Source organism: Sapajus apella, unplaced genomic scaffold (assembly GCF_009761245.1).
Source record: "Sapajus apella isolate SASKATOON/1434 unplaced genomic scaffold, GSC_monkey_1.0 scaffold45, whole genome shotgun sequence".
NCBI lineage: Eukaryota > Metazoa > Chordata > Mammalia > Primates > Cebidae > Sapajus > Sapajus apella.
Genome location: NW_022436985.1, coordinates 6,400,937 through 6,421,881, shown reverse-complemented (window position 1 = coordinate 6,421,881; position 20,945 = coordinate 6,400,937). Strand labels below are relative to the sequence as shown.

Here is a 20,945-nt window from a genome sequence, read left to right as displayed (position 1 = left end):
TTCTAAGTGTAATATGAGTTTTCCTAGCTGGCTATTGGGGTTGTTTCAAGTTTCTCTATTTCTTTAAAAAAAAAAATTCTTGTTGCAAAGCAATTTTTTGTCAAGCGGACAACATTTGCAGAAAAAAATATATTTTAAAGTCAATGAAAATAATCATGTGCAGAGTTCTTATCTATGCAAGCAATTAGAATAATTTTGCCTGCTAAGATTCATGGCAACTACCAATACTTTTTACAAAAAAAGGAAAAGGACTTCAGAAAAAATAATATAATATTATTAAACACTCAATAATCAGTAACTGAAATATTTGTCCCCTACCCCATGAATTCTATCATTACATCATCTAGTTTTAACAAATTTGGCCTTTCCACATTGGCATGATTATTTTATTTCTATTTTTCACTGACTCAAGTTTTAAATATAATAGAATCCCTAAATATCAGATTTCACTTTATAATCAATGCTTTTAACCAGGTTGCAGTTGTAATGGAGTTTAAATTGCCTGTGCAAATGTGAGTTCTTTCATAGTTTCATATTTTCCTTTCTTTGAATTATATGAAATGTTGGTGCTACCTGTGTTGCCAAAGAATGCTTTCAAAAGCATACTGTACTTGGTATTATAACAAAAAAAATTTATATACAGAAAGTCAAGGAAAAAAATGGTATAATTTTAATATTCATGAAATAAATATTTGTAACGGTCTTGCCTTCAACTCCTTGCTTCTTAAGTAAAAACCAGATGCTTTACAAAATCTAGAGAGGAAATATACCTATGTGTAGATGACACTGAATCTTTGAGAAAAATGCAAAAGGACTGTCTTTCAAATCCCAAGCAAGGCAACTGAAGACAAGATAAACTGCAATGAGAGGCTGGTGTGACTTATTAATGGATCACATGGACTAAAATAAGAGAATGTTGTTTGTTTACTTGTTTTAAATCAGCATCAGGTGTTTTGTTTGTTCTTCATTTCTTAGTGGTGTATTAAATAATAATGTGTTTTAAAATTAGTATTTTCTTGTATTTGATGAAATACAGGCTATATGCTCTTGTAAAAAAATGAAAGGAAGACAATTAAAAGCTAACAATGAACTGATTTTATTATAATGTGCACACTTGACTGATTAATCACTAGATTTTCCATCCTTTCATCCTTATTAGGAATTCTATGGATAGATAATAAGCTAGCTGCTGACAACTAAATTGCTCAGAATCCGACATAATTACATGAGTTTCAGGAAGCTTAATTCTGATTTTGAGAAATATGTGGCTAGACACTTGCATTGAAAATTACCTTCAGGAGTCTCAAGTTCTTTAGAGGTGATAAACATCAATTAACATCATGATATTGAAATTAATTTCCTCTGGGACAAGGCAACCAAATCCACATATATATATGGATATATATATATATATATACCAAAATTAATCAGTCAATCTATCTATCATCCCTTCCTCCAGATCCAAATTTATATGCCAAAATATATTTTAATATTTTGTATCAAGAGGATGTTTCCTAGCTGTCCATTGGGGATTGTTTCAAGTTTCTCTATTTCTAAATATATTCCAAAACATGTAAGATAAAATATATATTTTAAACCTAGAATTTTAGAATTGGAAGACAACTGAATGATTGTTAGGGTTTCTTAAAGATCCAAACTCTATTTTCTTACATTTTATTTATTTCATTCATGGGCTTAGAAACTGAAGCCCAAAGTAATTAATTTATTCATTTCATGCTACACAGTTCATTGGTAGCACAGCCAACATTAGAGTCTTTTGGCTCGAGGCTCAGTGTTCTATTAGGCCAAATTGTCCTATAATACATTAAACACAAAATAGGATAATTAATGTAGTGAAAGGTGTGAGGTACCTCCTACTTTTCCCTTTCTCTGCCTAAAAAAAATACTTTCAAGACTGAAGCCTTGCCGGGCGCGGTGGCTCACGCCTGTAATCCCAGCACTTTGGGAGGCCGAGGCGGGTGGATCACGAGGTCAAGAGATCGAGACCATCCTGGTCAACATGGTGAAACCCCGTCTCTACTAAAAATACAAAAAATCAGCTGGGCATGGTGGCGTGTGTCTGTAATCCCAGCTACTCAGGAGGCTGAGGCAGGAGAATTGCCTGAACCCAGGAGGTGGAGGTTGCGGTGAGCCGAGATCGCGCCATTGCACTCCAGCCTGGGCAACAAGAGCGAAACTCCGTCTCAAAAAAAAAAAAAAAAAAAAAAAAGACTGAAGCCTTAATTTTTCCTGTTTCTGAGAGTGTTGGCAACTGGTAGCTCTCAAGTAATATTCTCTCCAAAAATTTCCCTACTAAAACTAAAAAAACCTACTCATCTAATACCACAGCCCTTCCCAGAGTCTGTCAATGTCCAATAACTAGATGATGGGAGATATGACTCCCACCCACTTGCCTGAATTGGAGACAATTATGAAGAACCATCCCAAATTCAGACCTTCCTGTGTGATCAGTTCAGATAATTTAATTGTACAGAATTTAATTTCTCCCTCTGCCTGACTCTGCTTTCTTCATTCTCCATAGTTATTGGCCTAAGAACATTCCCAATACATTTCTTACAAATACCTGTCTCAGAGTCTGTGTTCTGTGGAACCAAACTACAACAATAAATATAAAATTACTTGAATTTTCTAGAGAAAATGACTTTCCTTTTTAAAATAGAGACAAAAGTGTTTAGAGTGATTAGGTTCTAAAGGATGAAATGAGCACCTCTCAAAGTAATTTCAAGGTCTGTTAGTTACATTATTGTTGTTACTGCGATGATGATGATTGTTGTGATTAAGATAACTACATTCCAGGTATATTAGGCATTTTAGAGTCAAGTAGATCATTAAATATTTACAATAATCCTTTATGAAGATACGGATATAAATATCTATATTTATATAAATATAAATCTTCATTTCTCAGGTGAGAAAATTGGCAACTTAGGAAACTTAAGTAACTTGCCATGTTCACTAAACTAAAAAGTGTCTCATTCTGGTTGATTTTCCCATTAAACTTTAAGCTGCCTTATGGCAGCATTTGGATCTTATATGAACAGCACTATTTCCCATCATGTATGCAGCACGTTGCCCTCAATGTGGTCAATACATATTTATCACAAGAATAAATGAATCCATATATATCTTATTCTATCCATGCTGTTAACCCCTGCAACAAGGCAATCTCCTATGTACACTACGAGCTTTGGAGATATTGGTAGACATCACAGAGAACTTAAGAAAAAAAAAACAAGTCCAAAAAAACTAACATGTCAAAACCAAACTATACCAAATAAACATAAATGGTTGATTTAAATGTGTATTTTTCTTTAAAAATTGAGAGTAAGAATCCCCATTCTGCTTCTTTTGATAGTAGAACCACATGTGCTTTCTAAGTACCAGACACTGTACCGGAGAAGGGGTGCTGGGGCTGCCTGTGTGACTGAGTTATTTGATCCTTTTCAACATGTCTTATTAAAACTGTACATTCAATTTGATATATCAGGATAATAAAAATGATCACATAAAAAAATGAATATTCCCTCAAAGGTAATATTAAAACAATGAAAATACAGTCTATATCTACCATTTCTACTTTCCTAGGCAGCATCTGTTGAAATAGAAATGAAAAAGAAATGTAACCACTGGTATTATCATTATGGACTTACTAATGTTGTTTTTATCCCCGATTTTTTTCCACACTATAACATAAGCGGCACCCATGATTTGGCCACAGATATTAAGCACAGGGTTGATTAAATAAACATGTAAGATTACAGAGATGGAGAGAAAATAAAAGATCACATTTTGAATAGGTCCAAAGCTTAGAGTATTGGAAAAGAGTCAAGAAGAAAAAAGTAGAAAAGTTCCTAAATGATGAAAATTGAATCAAAATAGTTTATTCCTTCTACCCCTAAAAAGCCTCTGAGGCATCTCTTGTGAGTCTTACAAAGTTTCCTTTCCACACCAAATTACCAGCCTAAATATCTCTACTCCAAACCTAAGAAAAAGTTAAAACGGCATATTAGAAGTACTATGGGGTCTCCTGTAAGTAGTTCATCACAAAAAAAGTAAATAAAGATGACTTCACAAACATCTTTGTCTTCACAAAAGACAAGGCAAAGGCCTGGGCAGCAAAATCCTTCCTTCTGAAATCGCCGAGTATAAGGATACCCTCAACAGGTCTTAGTTTATAAAAAAGGAAAGTAGGGAGATTTATTTCAATAATAATCATTTTGAGGCATAAGCTCATATTACAATGTTTTTCTGCATGTAATTAATTTTAGAAAATTGTGATGAAGTTTTGAAAAATTCCTATGGAAATACTTGAGGAAGAAGGAACTGGTAGATAATCAAGCAGACTGCCTGTCCTACACTAGCTATAGGATAAAATCAAAATTTCTGTGCTACAATTTTCCAGTCTGCATAATGGGAATAAAAGAAGCTACCTCAAAAGGCTCTTGTGAATCTGAATATATAAGAGCAATAGCAGAGTGTCTGAAATAGAACACACAACCAATAAATATTACGTATTATCTCAAACAAATAAACTTTACTTAGCAAATATTTATTAAACGCCAGGCAATTGTATCAGGAGAAAAGAGTAGAAATGAAAATAAGTGGATGACTTGAGATTATATTTTGGAAAAAGCAAGGACTTGATTTTAAGGGGTATGAGGAAAAGAGAGAAAATAACTTTCAGGTGTTGGCCTGAATGTGGTGCCATTTACTGAGTAGGAAAATCCTTGGGGAAGAATGGGTTTCACAATTGACAATCAAGTTTTGCTTTGGTTTGATTTGTTATGCCAAATTAGTAATATTAACCAAACAAAAAAAGCAGTGATGGCTAAATAAGCAAATTGAGTCTCTAGGGAGAGATAAAGTTTGGAAATATGATTTCTTAGAAAACTGAAAGTTGTGTATTTAAGCTGTACACCATTTCATGTAAGCAGAAATGTTCACTGTCTTTTTGAGCATGTATTGGATTGCTCAAATACGGCTCAAATACTCATTGTATGAGTCTGCTGCTGTTTATTGCTCAAATATTGCTCAAGTACTCATTGTATAAATCTGCTACTGTTTATACTGCTCTTCTCCTTTGTCTCTCTTCATTTTCATCTTCCTTCTTTGCAGCAGCAATAAATCCTTGACATTTTGCAAGCAGAACAATTAAGTCAGCCAGTCTCAGTTTTTACCTCAATGCGTTTTTCTACACAAACACAGTGTTCTCTTCAGGAGGAATATGGGTGCTAGCTTGTAATCTTTGCTTCTTCACACCATGATTCAATGAGCTATGCCTTGTTTTTATTACTAAAATATAAAATTCTTATGAGCAAGAAGGTGGCATGTACTTGTGGACCTGATTTTGATTAATAAATGGCATCCAAAAGTCTAAATGAACCATGTACTGAAATTTCTAGTAAGTGCTGTATTGGTCTTAGGTTATTATAGTTACTTGGGTGTTTTTAGTTTCTTTAATTTCTTGCTTACCACGTTGGTGATACAAATCATGATACTGATAATTCTATAAACTCTCTAGACATATATTTAAATAACTATAGCCTATTAAACCAGCAAAAACTAATGGCTTCATAAGTTTATATTCATCATTTATTAAAATAATCTGTATTTTCATACTCTGATTTCTCTTCAGATCATATAAATCTTTCACTTTTTACTTACTAATCTGTATTCTCATAGAAGCTATATAATTCAAATTTAGTAAATTAGATTTTTAAAAAATCAAAATGCCCTTTGGAGTAAATTAACCATTTAATCACTATTTGTAGTAGTATTGCACTGGAAAATTGAATCCCATGAATAATTTTATTGATAATTTTATAAACCTCATTGAAAAATTAGGGGTTCAGATGCAAATGTATAAATACCACTCTGTATTTTATATATGCTATGAAAGTTGTTTTTTTACGATATCTTTTTCTTTTTGTGTCTTACCATAGGCTACATATCGAAATCGAATTGTGAGCCAAAATCTCAACACAAGGGACAGAAAAACAATGCATACTCCCACCGAGGACCGTTTTAGGTATTCGTCAGCGGACCAGACAAGTCCCTACAAAAACAAGACCTGTCAACTCCCAAGTCTATGTTTAAGTAATTTCTTGAAGGACAAGGAACTAGCAGAAGTTATCAAACATTCAAGAGGAACTTACGAAACCCTCACTTCAGAGGTTACACAGAACTTACGGGCCACTGTTGGGCAGAGCTCTCTGAAGGCAACAGCTAAGACAGAAGGGCTCTCCACGTTCTTAGAGAAACCAAAGGACCAAGTTGCTATGGCCCGACAGCATTCAACCTTTACAGGCAGGTTTGGACAGCCACCAAGAGGGCCAATCTCTTTACACATGTACAGCAGGAAGAATGTGTTTCTCCACCACAATTTACACAGCACTGAGCTGCAGACTCTAGGCCAGCAGGATGGGTAATTAAATCACTCTATTCCTGTCTTTGGGTAGAATAAAGATGGTGTTTCTCATGCATAGTTCATATTAAAATTGTCACGTACTTTTTCTTACATTTTAGTTTTGGTCATAAAAAAAAACTTGTGTTGTTTTTGTTTTTTTTTTTTTTTTTCCAAGAGTGAAAGTTTGAGCATGTTAATTGAACTAGGCTGAATTGTCTTGAAGACTTTACTATATATGTGTATAATAAATGGGACCATCTTGATCATTTGTACAGTCCATAATTTATTTTTTATCTCTATCACTTACTGATATGCATTGGGGTTTCAGAGGTAATATCAAATAGCAATCCGTTCACTCTGTTAATGGTGTTACTATAAAAGTAGATTTGAGGAATAATAAAGGATTTATACAGAATTTTAAATTATATAGTTAAAAGAGAGAAGAAAAAAGAGGATGTTAAAGTCTTATATTTGGCAGTATATTTATTTGAAGAATGTGGCTTGCTTGCATGTAACTAGAGATGTGTTTGTCTCTATTACATACATTCATGCTTATCTTGTGATACTCTTAAGGGGAAATGGCTGTTTCTTTTTCCTTTAAACACCTGGTTCATACTAGTTCACAAAGGATTTCAGACAGAGTAATTGCTAGCCAAATAGAGAATGACAGCTCTGATCTTTGAAAAGTTTTGCTTTTAGTTTTTGTTATTGATGTTGAAGTACTGTGACATAACACAAGGTGATAAAGTTGGTTGAATTTTGTCAAATGAAGCATAAAGAATGACATGCTATATTCTTTGAGTTACTGTCATGACAATATAAGCATTTTTTTCAAAATTTAAAAGATGAAATATCCTAAGAAAATCATTCTTTATCTTTGCTTATTTTTTAAAATGTTCTTTTTTATGTAGATCCAATTTTGGTTTATATACACCAACCTATTTCTATAATTTTATGAACTGAGAAACGGAAAGTCAGTGTTTGAGTAACCAGCATGCAATATTCTGACTATGCAGAAATCTAGATTTAGAACAAAAAGTAAAGTAAATTTGAACATTGGCAATTTGATCTTAGAAATAAACTTCTAACAGGAATATTTAAAACTCATTTGATGGCAAATATTTCTCTTTGACAAATAAGGCCCAAATATGTTATAATATGTTATATACTTATGTGCACATGAGCTAGATCAATATATAAATTGATCAATGGATAATTCCATCATGTTTAATTAGTAACAGAGCAGTATCAAAGAGTAGAATTAAATACATAAATAAATAATTTTAAAAAGACTAATAGGAATCAAGGCTGCAGTTTTCTTATAGATATCAGAGCTGGTAAGTATATCCATATTAGCTATAGTCCATGCAAATTGAAACTGTCATACCTACTGCATGATCTGTTTCCCTTGCATTCTCTAACAGACAGAATCTGTCAGTGTGCACAAACAGGATGAATGGAGGGAAATTGAGATAGCAGTTTTAGCATGGCATCTGACAACTTCCTTAAATTAAAGCTATGTGCAAAATGCATCTCCTATTATAAAAATGTATTTGTGCTCTGTGCTTTGGGGAAAACCCATTAGACACCCCACCCCTGAGCTTTAATGATTGAACATTTATACATTTGCAAATTTTGATTGGAATTGATAAAGTAAGAAGTCTAGTGGATAGTTGTACTGTAATTTTGGTTTACCAAAGGAACACACACGTGCATCAAGACAGACATTTGCCAAACGTTTTCTTTCTTTGCGAGCTTGTAATTCTGCCGAAAGAGAACAATACACAGTGCAAATGGCTTGACTTAATAAGATTGCTATCTAAAGTTCCCACCATCCTTCAGCAGCTGTAATGCTCATCAGATATACATTTTGGGCTGGGCAATATTTAAGAAATGATAGGAAAATAGAAAAATTATGATTATTAATTGTGGAATTCAGCTTGGTTTGTCCTAAATGTTGGCGTCTGTTGCTAGAGTATTTTAAATCTGTAAATAAATAAGCATAATAAAATAATCAAGGATTTTTTCCCAGGATATGGAAGAACAATGTATCACAAATAATGTTTTTGATTTGGACTTTTGGAGTTGATAGTTTTGTTTTCCTGGAAGATAGACTTTTGAATTATACTTTATAGAAATAATCTATTTAAAGATGATCTGTCATTTAATAGACATTTTAAGAGATGTTTTAAACACTAATATTTTCTTGAAAAGTCTTTTTTAAAGCTGAATCATTCAAAAGAAAACCTGGTTTAAACAGTTCGATTTTAAATGGAAGGATATTTTTTGGAAATATCATCTTAAAGCTGTTTTGTATCAGTATTTTCAGCATTGTTATAATATTATTTGTAATACTAAGTGTAACTCAGGCCTGGAGAAGGTGTAAGCCCACTATGCTAATGTACATCAATAACTGTAAAAGAGGGGTTCTTTGTAAGTTCCTCTTGTGTATGTATAGTAACTTATAACAATGGCATGTGGGCATTCTTTCAGTGAGTTCTTTGTACTAAAATCTCTAGTTTTCTAAGACAGTTCCATGTATAAAACTGATTTTTACATTTCTCCAAGGCGGTACATATCCAAAGACATGACACCAGGGGGAAAAAGTGCTTGTTTTTCTGATGGAAACAGTAGTTTTTCTTTGCCTTCCTTTTTCTTTAGTGCATGTGTATGTGTAGCTAAGCCTAAATAACCCTGTAAAATTTCTGCTGCAAATTGTCTCTTCTCAATTTAGAATGTGTTTTAAAGAAACACTTAGGAAGAGACATACCTTGAAGAAAAAGCTGTTCCCACCTGAAATAAACTGTTCCCATTTTTATAATTATTGGAACATGAAACTATTTCTATGAACTCAGTGATTTTTTTTCTAAAAAATTATATGCTAAGAGAGTCTCCACAAAACTATGAGTTTTATCTTGAATTATTTTTGCTTCTTTGGAGCACCAAAGTCTTTGCTCAAATCACAACATGAAACTGTTGCTGCAACGCTAAAGATGTGAATCTACCAGTATCAATATGGTCAGGGTAATAACTTGGAGCCACGTTATTCAAGTTATTTTTGTCATTTAACGATTGAGAGGAAAATAAAATAGTAAGCCAATATTAAATTTTTATAGGCATTTTTGCCTAACTTAAAATGTTTACAAAGATTTTCATGATTAATCTGGGTTTATGACCTGGGCTCTACCCCTTATATTTTCCAAGATTTAATTCTAACCCATTCTCATTATTTCCTGAATGTTGAACTCTCATTGAATTCATAGGCAATTTCCCATTTTGCTTTGTTTTCTTTGTCTTGTTTAACAGAGATAATACCCATACACCCCCTCCAGAAAGAGGTCTTCAAAAATTATTATGATATATTTAATATTCACATGCCCAAGATACATGATTACATTCCATAAGCCCTCTCAAGAACTTTCTTGATAACTTAGTTGTTGATTAAACAGTAGGAACAGTTTGTTGAATAGTTAGTACTATCTTTCCACATCATTCATCATTATCAAGAAATAGTAACCCACAGCAGTGGGTAACATGAAAACTTAACAGAATCTCATGATCATAATCTAAAGTTTCACTTTCAGAACTTAACATTCCGAACAGCTATAGAAGAAGGAAGTAGTTCAAAATAACCCTAAGACTCCATTGACCCATGTACACATACATGAAAGTAGAAAAGAAAGGGGAATACATGTGAAGGTGGTATCTATGATTGCCATCCATGTTACTGAATCACATGCCCTACAGCCAGAAGCTTTTCCCTCACTGATAATATTAGCTCAAATGTAGCACTCATTCATTTATACCAGGATTTTGATTGCCATCTAAGACAACTTTATTTAGGCATTATTATCAGGTCCTGTTACGTATTTTCATATACATATATATATTTTTGTATAAGAGGTATTTCAATCACACATAATATTCTTGGGAAATTTACCTCTTTTAGAGTTTAAACTTTTTAAAACACGTCTTGTTTGTTTTCCATATACTTTATCATGACAATTCTAGGTTGTAGAAGGCGTTAAGAGAAAATACAAACTAGTTTTTGTTTTTATAAAAAGCTGATTTCAGTTTAGACTGGTCATTTTTTAAAAAATCTGAATTATACCGTAGAATAAAAGCAGTCAACTAAGCAACCAAACAAAGAAGCTTTCTTCTCTAGTAATATCCATCATTGCCAAATGTTTGTTTTTGAAATCTTGTTCTGTGCCAACTTGTTTCACCATGTTAAACGCATACATACCCATGAACTATTTATTTACAATACATTTGATCTCGTTAAGAACCCAGTTCTATTTCCAAGGCGCACAACCCTAAACCAAAAACTTGAAAGATCATTCTGTAGTTGAATTACCTGTGGAAAAGAATGAAGGCGGTTTACTCTGTTTAAGATGTGGAGAATTTCCCACAAATAGTTTAGGTGAAATAAAAATCATTAACTAATAGAGAGTAGTTTCCTTCCATTTGAGTAAGTGATCTAGAATATGGAATACCATGGTTCTTTTTAGAACATTTTCAGTGTAGCCTCATTAACTTCTCCAATATAATATGACATATATACTTTTTCCACTTGAACATAAAATTCTAGAAAAGGAGCATCCTACATCTATCATTCTTTCCAAACATTACCTCTTTACTTTAGTAAACTTGGGTTGCTATAACAAAATATCATGGAGTGGGTGGCTTAAACACCATATTTATGTCTCACAGTTCTGGAGGCTAGGAAGTCTAAGATCAGGTGAGGGCAGAATAAATTATTGGTGAGGACCTGCTTCTTGGATTGCATGGTGGAGAAAAAGCTCTAGTCTATTCCTATTCTAATAAGCACAATAATTTCATCATGGGGGCCCCACCCTCATAATTTCATCTAAACGTAATTGCTTCCCAGAGGCCCCACCTTCAGGTACGATCACACTGGGGGTTAGGGATTCAACATATGAATTTTGGAGTGCTACAAAAAATTAGTTTATAGCACTCATTTTCAGATCAGAAAGCCCACTTCTCTAATAATATACTTTAATAACTAATTAGGTAGTTATTGTTTTACTCTTTCATAGATTAGATCAGAGACACACAGCATGCATTTTTAATTAAATTGGATTTCATTTATATCATGCTTATCAACCGAGTAGGATGTCTCCTAAGGAGGCAGAGTGATTTAAGCAAACATGTGCTGCCTCAATCTCCTTTACTCCTAAACTTCCATTGATATTACTAGGGACGAAAATTTAAGCAATGATCTACTTTAGGAAATAAAAATACTATACATTGAAAAGCAATGTTATACAAAAATTAGCTGGGCATGATGGTGCGTGGCTGTAGTCCCAGCTACTCGGGAGGCTGAGGCAGGAGAATTGCTTGAACCCAGGAGGCAGAGGTTGCAGTGGGCCGAGATCGTGCCATTACACTCCAGTCTGGGTAAAAACAGCAAAACTCCGTCTCAAAAAAAAAAAAGCAATTTTAAAACAATTATTGACATTTAGCTTAATAAATACAGAATTTTGAGAGGATATCTCTTCTATTTCAAGGTTACCTACCGGAAAAACTGACATTCTAGTTGTCTTATTTTGAAAGCAATTGGAAAAAACACTAAGAAATGATTTTGTATTTTTTAAAGTAGAAGGCCAATAAGTGTCTAACAAAAGGAAAGTATACAGTAAATGAAAAATGAACTAGTTATCAGATCGTCATAATTATATCTTTCCTTCATAGGACATTTGACATCATCAAATTCCTGTTTGTATTGCCTTAGACACACTTAAAAAACAATATATTTACTAAATTGTTTTAGATATTCCTATCTAGAAACTAAAATTACAGCTTATTTAAAATTTGCTTAATTATTCAGAAGGAATTGAAGTGAAATGAGGAATACAAATTTACTTGTCCTAAATATTTAAATAAAATGTATTTTATTTTGTTGTAAATTATATATACCCAAATAATGTCTCAATAAGACATAATCCTGTCATGAAGTCTCTCTTCCAAAAAAGAATGCAACATAATTGAATATTAACTTAGTTAGATCCTATTTTTAAGGGAAAATATATACCCTATATGATGTATTCTTAGATTTATGAGTTTGAGATTAACATTTATATATATTTTTTTTAATTTGTCATCTCTAAAACTCTAAAAATTTGGTAAGAAAGATAATAGAAAAACACCCTGGAAAATACAATTTTTAGTGATACTGAATGCAGTAGTATAATTTTTTGTGGCTCTTGATTTCTTAAGAATAGTGATTTTATTTAATGAAAATTTCTCAATTTGGTTAATATTCTGAAAAAGATTGATATATTTAAGCATGGTGATTAGAAAAATATGCATATTTCCTGCTCATAATAAATTTTAAAACAATAAATTAGTTGTGTGGTACATGACTGCTTTTGATATGACATTAATTTGTTTTGAACTTGTCTTGATGATACATTGATTTACACTTGCATTCATATTGGGCATAAAGCATTGTGATTTACTTCTAGGTTCTTGAGGGTTATGACAATTGGAAAATGACAGATCAGCCACTTATTTCATCAGCTAGTTGACACAATTTTTATTTCTACTGTCTTTGCCACCACGCTTTAAAAATTTTCTGATATACTGCAAAAATGTGCAATGGTCCCTGGGGACTATTAGAAAAATATACTGCTATATTTAATTTCCATAGATAATATACTATAGTATAAAAATACTATACTATTTTTATCTTCCTTTTTAAAACTCATTACAATTCAAAATGCAAAATATATCTCACAAGATTTTGACTTTGTAGTTTAAGAAACCCTGTTTATCTACCCTATGTGTCTTTATCAACACATACACACACACATACACGAGTTTTAAAAACCGTTAGAAAATGGATGATTCAGTACAGTTACTGAAGCGTTCGAAACAATACATGTATATGTATCCATTTGGCATCCAAACTGGCCAATAAGAAAGAACATATAGTTAAAATGCTCCTGCAACACCTAGAAAGTACATTCCAACATCTTGTGATTACAGGGCCTCACAACTTCAGAGTAAATTGTTTTTTCTGTAATTTTTTTTTTTTTTTGATAGGGAATTTTGCTCTTGTTGCCCAGGCTGGAGCGCAGTGGCGTGATCTCGACTCACTGCAATCTCCGTCTTCCAGATTCATGTGACACTCCTGCCTCAGCCTCCCAAGTAGCTGGGATTACAGGCATCCGCCACCACACCAGGGTAATTTTTGGTATTTTTAGTAGAAATGGGATTTCACTATGTTGGCCAGGCTGGTCTTGAACTCCTGACCTCAGGCGATCCATCCGCCTAGGCCTCCCAAAGTACTGGGATTACAGACATGAGGCACCACACCCTGTCTGCAGTATACTTTTATATAATGCAATTTCAATAAGCTGAAACAGAGCATTATGGCATATTTTATAATTTATATTTAATGTGGTCTTATGGTGTATGAATCAAGCCATTTTCCTGATGATAGGAAGAATTATTTTTAATTCTAAATTTTATTTTCTATAAAGAATGGCAATAAGCACGGTGTATATTTTTCTATTAAATTACTGAAGGTGTTCAACTTTAGAGTTATTTCAAAGATTTTATGAGAACTCATAAACTCTACTTCCAGAATTTTTTGTTATTTAAAAAACCCTTTGTTTATAATCAGTCAGCAATTTTGTAGATTAGATATTTCTCTCTTACATTTCAGTCATGAAACAGTAATTTTAAAATGTTTAAAATGAAATATTGATGTATCTAGTACTTATTATTTATATATTGTTTCAAATATCCTCATTTTTTAAATCTTATTTTCAGTGGCCCTTGCATATCTCATTCCCTTTTATGGTCCTTCTCTAATATAGCAAATGATTTGACATTTATAGTGACATCATCAGTAGAACAGTCATTATAGCATTAAATGTACAGAAATGACACAAGTGAATATTAGTGTTGAAGGGAGATTTATAAGTCTCATCACTTTTCAGAAGATGTCTGTGAAAAGTGAAAACCAACATTTACACAGAAAGTTATCTGAGTTATTACTTTATACAAGTGTGATGTTTGATTTAGTTTCATTTGTAGGTCTGTACCTAACATTTCACAATAAGAAAGAATATTGCTTTATTTTAAAATACTACTTAGATTACACTGGTAGTCATATGACCAAAATCTAAAATCAAATACCAAGACATATGGATGTTAAGAGGTGCTTCTGAATTCTGTGGACCCAACATTATATATTTTCTGTTAAAGAAGAGCTGGAAAGAAAGGGAAATACACATGTAAACCCAGTCTCGAATTCTTCTGGTAAACAGGGAAAGGTGGCCATAACCTGAAAATTTGAGCTGCTACCATTTTTCAACTAAATGGCTGATTTTAAAGACCCTATATTGGATATATTAGGTCAGGTGCTGGTAGAAGTTTTATCCTCATACAAACAGACCAGATGGCTTAAGAGTGGACCTCACATCTTTAGACCCAAAGAAATACCACTTAAGTTAATTGGATAAAGTTGTAGCATCTTACCAGCCATCATTAATGTTTTGTTTTTAAGTTTTATCTTGAGAATACTTATCAATAAAGAGAATATGGCTCCAGCATGGGCAACATGGGGAGATCCTATCTCTACAAAGAAAAAAAAAATAGCTGGGTATGGTGGCATATACCTGCAGTCCCTGCTACTAGAGAGGCTGAGGCAGGAGCATTGCCTGAGCCCAGGAAGTCCAGGCTGCAGTGACCGAGTTCGCACGACTGCACACCAGCCTGGGCAACAGAGTGAGATCTGGTCTCAAAAACATAAAAAGAAAAGAAAATATGACTCATCTGCAGAGGCTTTCATGTCTCCAAAACCTACACATTTAAATATTTTAAGCCATATATTCAAGGATTGTTGTCCATGTGGAAAGTAAAATGAAGAGTTGCATTTATAGTCACCTAACAATAGATGTTGTCCAGTGAGATTATAACACATGTTGAAATTCAATCCTGAATTGTAATGTAAAAGTCAGAGAGCCAATTGAAAGGATTAGCAGAACACAGGAAGTTGATACAGAATATTTCCAGATCAACTGATACAAACCAACATCTGATTATTCAGTGAGAATGACATCAAGCCATACTTTCAGACACAAGAGCTGAATGTGGAGGGTTTTAGGAAAACCTTTTTGTAACAAAGCCCAGAAACTGATAAAGCCATTCACATCAATGTATTCACATGACAGGTAAACTCATTACATAGCTATGGGCAATTATGCTGTTGCATTAAAGGTAAAATTGGAGTTATTGTAAATATGCAGTTTGGTTTCATCCTAAACAGGCTTATACTAATCTTTCAAAGGATGTTGCACAAACACTTCTTAGAACGGAACCAGCTACCTTATTAGAAAAAAAAACAGTCATTAGAGTGAATCGGCAACCAACAGAATGGGAAAAAATTTTTGCAGTTTACTCATCTGACAAAGGGCTGATATCCAGAATTTACAAAGAACTAAAGCAGATTTACAAGAAAAAAACTAACAAGCCCATTCAAAAGTGGGCAAAGGATAATGAACAGATAATTTACAAAAGATGTACATGAGGCCAACAAACATATGAAAAAATGCTCATCATCACTGGTCATCAGAGAAATGCAAATCAAAACAACATTGAGATACCATCTCACGCCAGTTAGAATGGCGATCATTAAAAAATCTGGAGACAACAGATGATGGAGAGGATGTGGAGAAATAGGAACACTTTTACACTGTTGGTGGGAGTGTAAATTAGTTCAACCATTGTGGAAGACAGTGTGGCGATTCCTCAAGGACCTAGAAATAGAAATTCCATTTGACCCAGCAATCCCATTACTGGGTATATATCCAAAGGATTATAAATCGTTCTACTATAAGGACACGTGCACACGAATGTTCATTGCAGCACCATTACAATAGCAAAGACCTGGAACCAACCCAAATGCCCATCGATGATAGACTGGACAGGGAAAATGTGGCACATATACACCATGGAATATTATGCAGCCACTAAAAATGATGAGTTTGGGTCCTTTGTAGAGACATGGATGAACCTGGAAACCATCATTCTCAGCAAACTGACAGAAGAGCAGAAGATCAAACACCACATGTTCTCACTCATAGGCGGGTGTTGAACAATGAGAACACATGGACACAGGGAGGGGAGCACTACACACTGGGGTCAGTTGGGGGGGAAATAGGGGAGGGATGGTTGGGGGTGGGGAGCTGGGGAGAGATAGCAAGGGGAGAGATGCCAGATGTAGGTGATGGGGAGGAAGGCAGCAAATCACACTGCCACATGTGTACCTATGCAACAATCTTGCATGTTCTTCACATGTACCCCAAAACCTAAAATGCAATAAAATAAATGGGGCAAAAAAAAAAGAAATATAGGTTCAAATGTTTATAGTATGAATCACTCCACTGCAGAAGGTGATGAAATACTTTCCCAAGATACTTGATGGATTATAAGGCACTTGGAAATGTGGTTAGAAAAGAAGGTATTTGTATAATTGTTCTTAAAAACAATAACATAAATTGTAGAATTATGGTCTAGTCAAACAATGTGCCCTTAAAGCAGTCACATATGTCCATTTGTGGTAGCTCTAAATCATGTTGGAGAAATAAACCTGAAAATATTCTGTGAATAAAGTAGTTGAAGGCAGCTTAATGTCTGAGTTCAAACTCCATCTGGCAATTTCTTATCACGTGTCCTTGGAGCAATATTTATCTCCATTTTTCCCTCCGTGAAATGGGATAATAATGGAACGCTTTATATGACTTGCATGAAGACTGAAAAATAGGGCCAGTCACAGAATAAGAATTCAGATGCTTCATCAATCACTCACTTGCCCTTTGTAGTAGGCAGGAATTCTTTGAAGTATTTGGCTTTGTCCAAGTTTATCAACTCAGGAGCATTGATGATGCTATCATAGAAAAAACTGTTAAAGAGAAATCCTTAGAAAAATATGCCAAATTCTATAATCTCTGAAATTTTCAAATTCTTCATGAGTGTTTTTTTTTTTTAGAATTTTATGATTCAAACACTGTTTTGATACTGGATTTGCACAAAAACTTCTGAAATTTTTGTATTTTTTTTTAAATGAAATCTTTAGTATCAAGTTCTTTGGTTACCATATAATATTTCACTGATGTTTATCTTACTGAAGACAATGTTGCTTCCAAACATGGGGAGCCTACCACAGGTTTAAAATAAATGTTTCAAGCTTTTACAGAGCTATTTTTTTTACTATGTTTTGTTTCATACACCCATAAAAATGTTTCCTGTGCTAAAACTGCTTCATTATCTATTAAAACTCACGAGAATGCTTGCTGAAGTGTCAGTAACTTACTGACTTTAAAGAGTACTATATTATATAAAAATGACCAAAAGCCACTGTCTCTTAACAGTATGTTGTGCTTTAGCTGACTAACAGAAAGGTAATATGTAATAGTAAAGATTTTGGCTATCTGTATTTGTTATATTGCATTTTAAAGAGTCAGGGTTTTCCAATTCTATTTCTCCAATAGTTCTTTAATGAGATAGAAGTTGTATAAATTACCTCTTACTAAGCTTTCTCTCCATGTGTGCACGGAAATCTTAAAGCTTACATTAGTAATAATAAACTCTGAAATTTCCACTAAAAGTTCTGATGTTGGAAGTCTTCCTAATCTATGCTTTGAGTAGGCAAAATGACAACTGAACTTAGGGTTTAAAACGAATAGTTGTAGTTACTCAGATGAATTATGTACACTATAAAAATCTTTCTTTTCTTAAAAATTAAGGACAATGTTAGTATTCCTGAATAAAACCATTATGTTAAGTTTATTACATTACATGAATAATCAGCTTTGTTCATGCATTTATGCAACCCACATTTATGCTGGTTAACTACCACCTGCCAAACAGTGTGCTCTGCAGTTAGGATGCAAAACAGAATGATTGACCTATATTTAAGTGTTTTACATATACACATATGTATATATACATATATGATACATACACAGTGAGTAGAAGCTCTGTCTAGTACCTGAAGTAATTTTTGTTTATTATTGTTAAATGACAATTATTAAATAATATATAAATTAAATATATTATAAAATATTAATATATTAATATAATGCATTACAATATATTGATATAAATTATAACATTTTATTAATTAAATATATTATTTATTATTTGTATTAATGCTAACAATTACTGAGTAATATTTTGTACAAGCAGGCACTCTATTAGATACTTTACCTAGGTTTTTTAAATCTAATCTCACAAGAAGACTATGAAATATTCATGGTAAATATTATTCCTATTTTGCCTTTGGGAACAATAAAAATTAGGAAGTTGCACCAAGTCACACAGCCAGTAGGAGGTACAGATGACTGTTACATCAGACTGTGATATTCTATATTAACATAGAACAGAGCAAAATTATTTCTTCCAGAGTTATTAAGAAATATTTGTATATAATATGTGCAGGCATTTTATATTTGAAGTAGAATTTTGAGATGGAACAATAGGACGATTATGAGTTATACTAATGATACTTGCTAGCATAGAAAAATATGGACATTGAATATGAACTTTAAGAGAGCAGTGAATTTCAGCAATATACATTACTGGTTACATAAACTTGGCAAAATATATCTTAAATTTTTGACATGTAAAAACGTGCCTAATAATTTCTACCATGAAATTGTACTTTAAAGATTAATTTTGATAATATATATGAAAGCACATCACAATAACTCACATGTCATTTATGGTCCTTGTACTTCATTTTTTCCACTATTAGTGTTCTACAAAATTAGCATGGGTTCTCAGGCAATTAGGAAAGTACATGACTTTGACAATTCTTATGAAGCAGCCTTACCAGGCACTGTATTTCCTTTTTTATTTGGAATATCTCTATTAGTTACAAAGGTCCAAGATTTTTATGGCATTCTCATACTGACTCATGGAAGCAATTAAAAACTTTTCCAAGAAATTTGCTGGAGATAAGGTTCATAGGAGTGATAGGAGGGAGAGTGTTAGGGCTATAATTGCTGGGCCAATTCACTTGTAATTAAATTTAATTACAAGTTGTAATTAAATGATACAACTTAATATTAAAAGGTTAGCTCCGTAGTCAGAATAATCTTATTGCAAGTTTTATTGAATTTGCAAGGAAACATTAATGTCCAAACTATATAATTATTCTAGAAATTTTTAGAGAACTCAAGGTTACCAAGCACATCCCATAAGATTATTGCAAACTTGTTTCTAAAACTAGGTAGGAACAATACAAAAAGAGAAAGTCATAGACCCTTTTTACTAATGAATATGCAAAAATTATTCCACAGAAAGTCAACTGCACCAACATTAAACAGAATATATCATAATCATATAGGGCTCCTACCAGGAGTTCATGGATAACATAAAAAACAAATGTACTCCATAATAAAAACATTAAAGAAAAAAATAATAATTATATCAATTGGTATCTTAAAAGGGCTTTAATAATGACTAACCCATATTTATCATAAAAAACCATAGCTGACTTAGAATTGATGGAATTTGTAAGGGTTATATACTAAAGACCTACTTTAAAATATGATGGACTACCTGTTCTACTTCCAACTTATAAAGATCTTGGAAATAATCATTCCCATCCTTACAACAAGGGAAAGCTAAAGAATCTGAAAGTCAATGACTTTTGGCCCAGAGCAAGAGAACTATGTTGCAAGGCAAACAACAACTGTGAAATATGGTAGGCACTTGCCTGGAGAAGACACCACTGAAGATTTCATAAACTGGTAGGACTACTTAAATAGTAATTTTAATGAACTGCTAGAGTTTGATATTGAGCTAGAGTAAGAGCGAGTAACTCACAGGACCACAGTTTTGTCAGTACCCCACACTTTGGTATATTTTATCTCCAGAAAACCCACAAGGTTCTTGAAAAAAAGATCCAAAAATGACCTCTTCCTCTCTATGGCTAGCAAAGAGGAATAATAACCATTGTAAAATATGCCCAGAGCATTCTATTTAACAAAAGCCTACCTGCCTAGGGAAAAGACTTTACTGTACTGAAAACTTGTCCAATCTGGGGGAAGGGCATTTCTCTCACTCCAGCTCCTTCTGGCTTTTCTGTCTCACTAAAAAGTTGGAAGCTGAGACAAATTTGCGAAGGTCTTATCCCGAAAAAAAGGACTGAGATTTTATCATAAGATTGTAGAAGGCTTCCTCATTCTCACAATTTATTACTACACCAACAGGGCTCCAATATAACAACGGATTACAGCTGAAATTGCTGCAAGATTTAGAGTCTCTGAAGAGAAGTACTTAAGGTAGTAAAAGTTAACAAATGAGACAAAAAGAAGGAGACTAGAGAAATATTAAGGATCTACCACCTGTAGCTACCAAAAAAGATAAACACAGACCAACTCCTAGATAAATTAACATAAAACTTCATACTATTTTATATAAAGTAACGTAAAACCTCACGCACATACCTTAATTTTTATTATTGGATACATCATGT

The 20,945-nt window shown here is 33.1% G+C and overlaps 1 protein-coding gene across 3 annotated transcripts in view; it reads left to right on the top strand.

Moving 5' to 3' along the window:
• Positions 1-6,696, top strand: part of CCSER1 (coiled-coil serine rich protein 1) — a 1,343,925-nt gene extending 1,337,229 nt beyond the window's left edge. For 2 of the 3 annotated variants that reach the window (XM_032239846.1, XM_032239847.1), the window contains exon 11: positions 5,964-6,696. In XM_032239846.1, coding sequence (XP_032095737.1) covers positions 5,964-6,449 — 486 coding nt within the window. In that variant the 3' untranslated portion in view covers positions 6,450-6,696. The remainder of the gene's footprint in view (positions 1-5,963) is intronic. The other variant, XM_032239848.1, reaches the window with a different exon arrangement.
• The last annotated feature ends 14,249 nt before the right edge of the window (positions 6,697-20,945 follow it).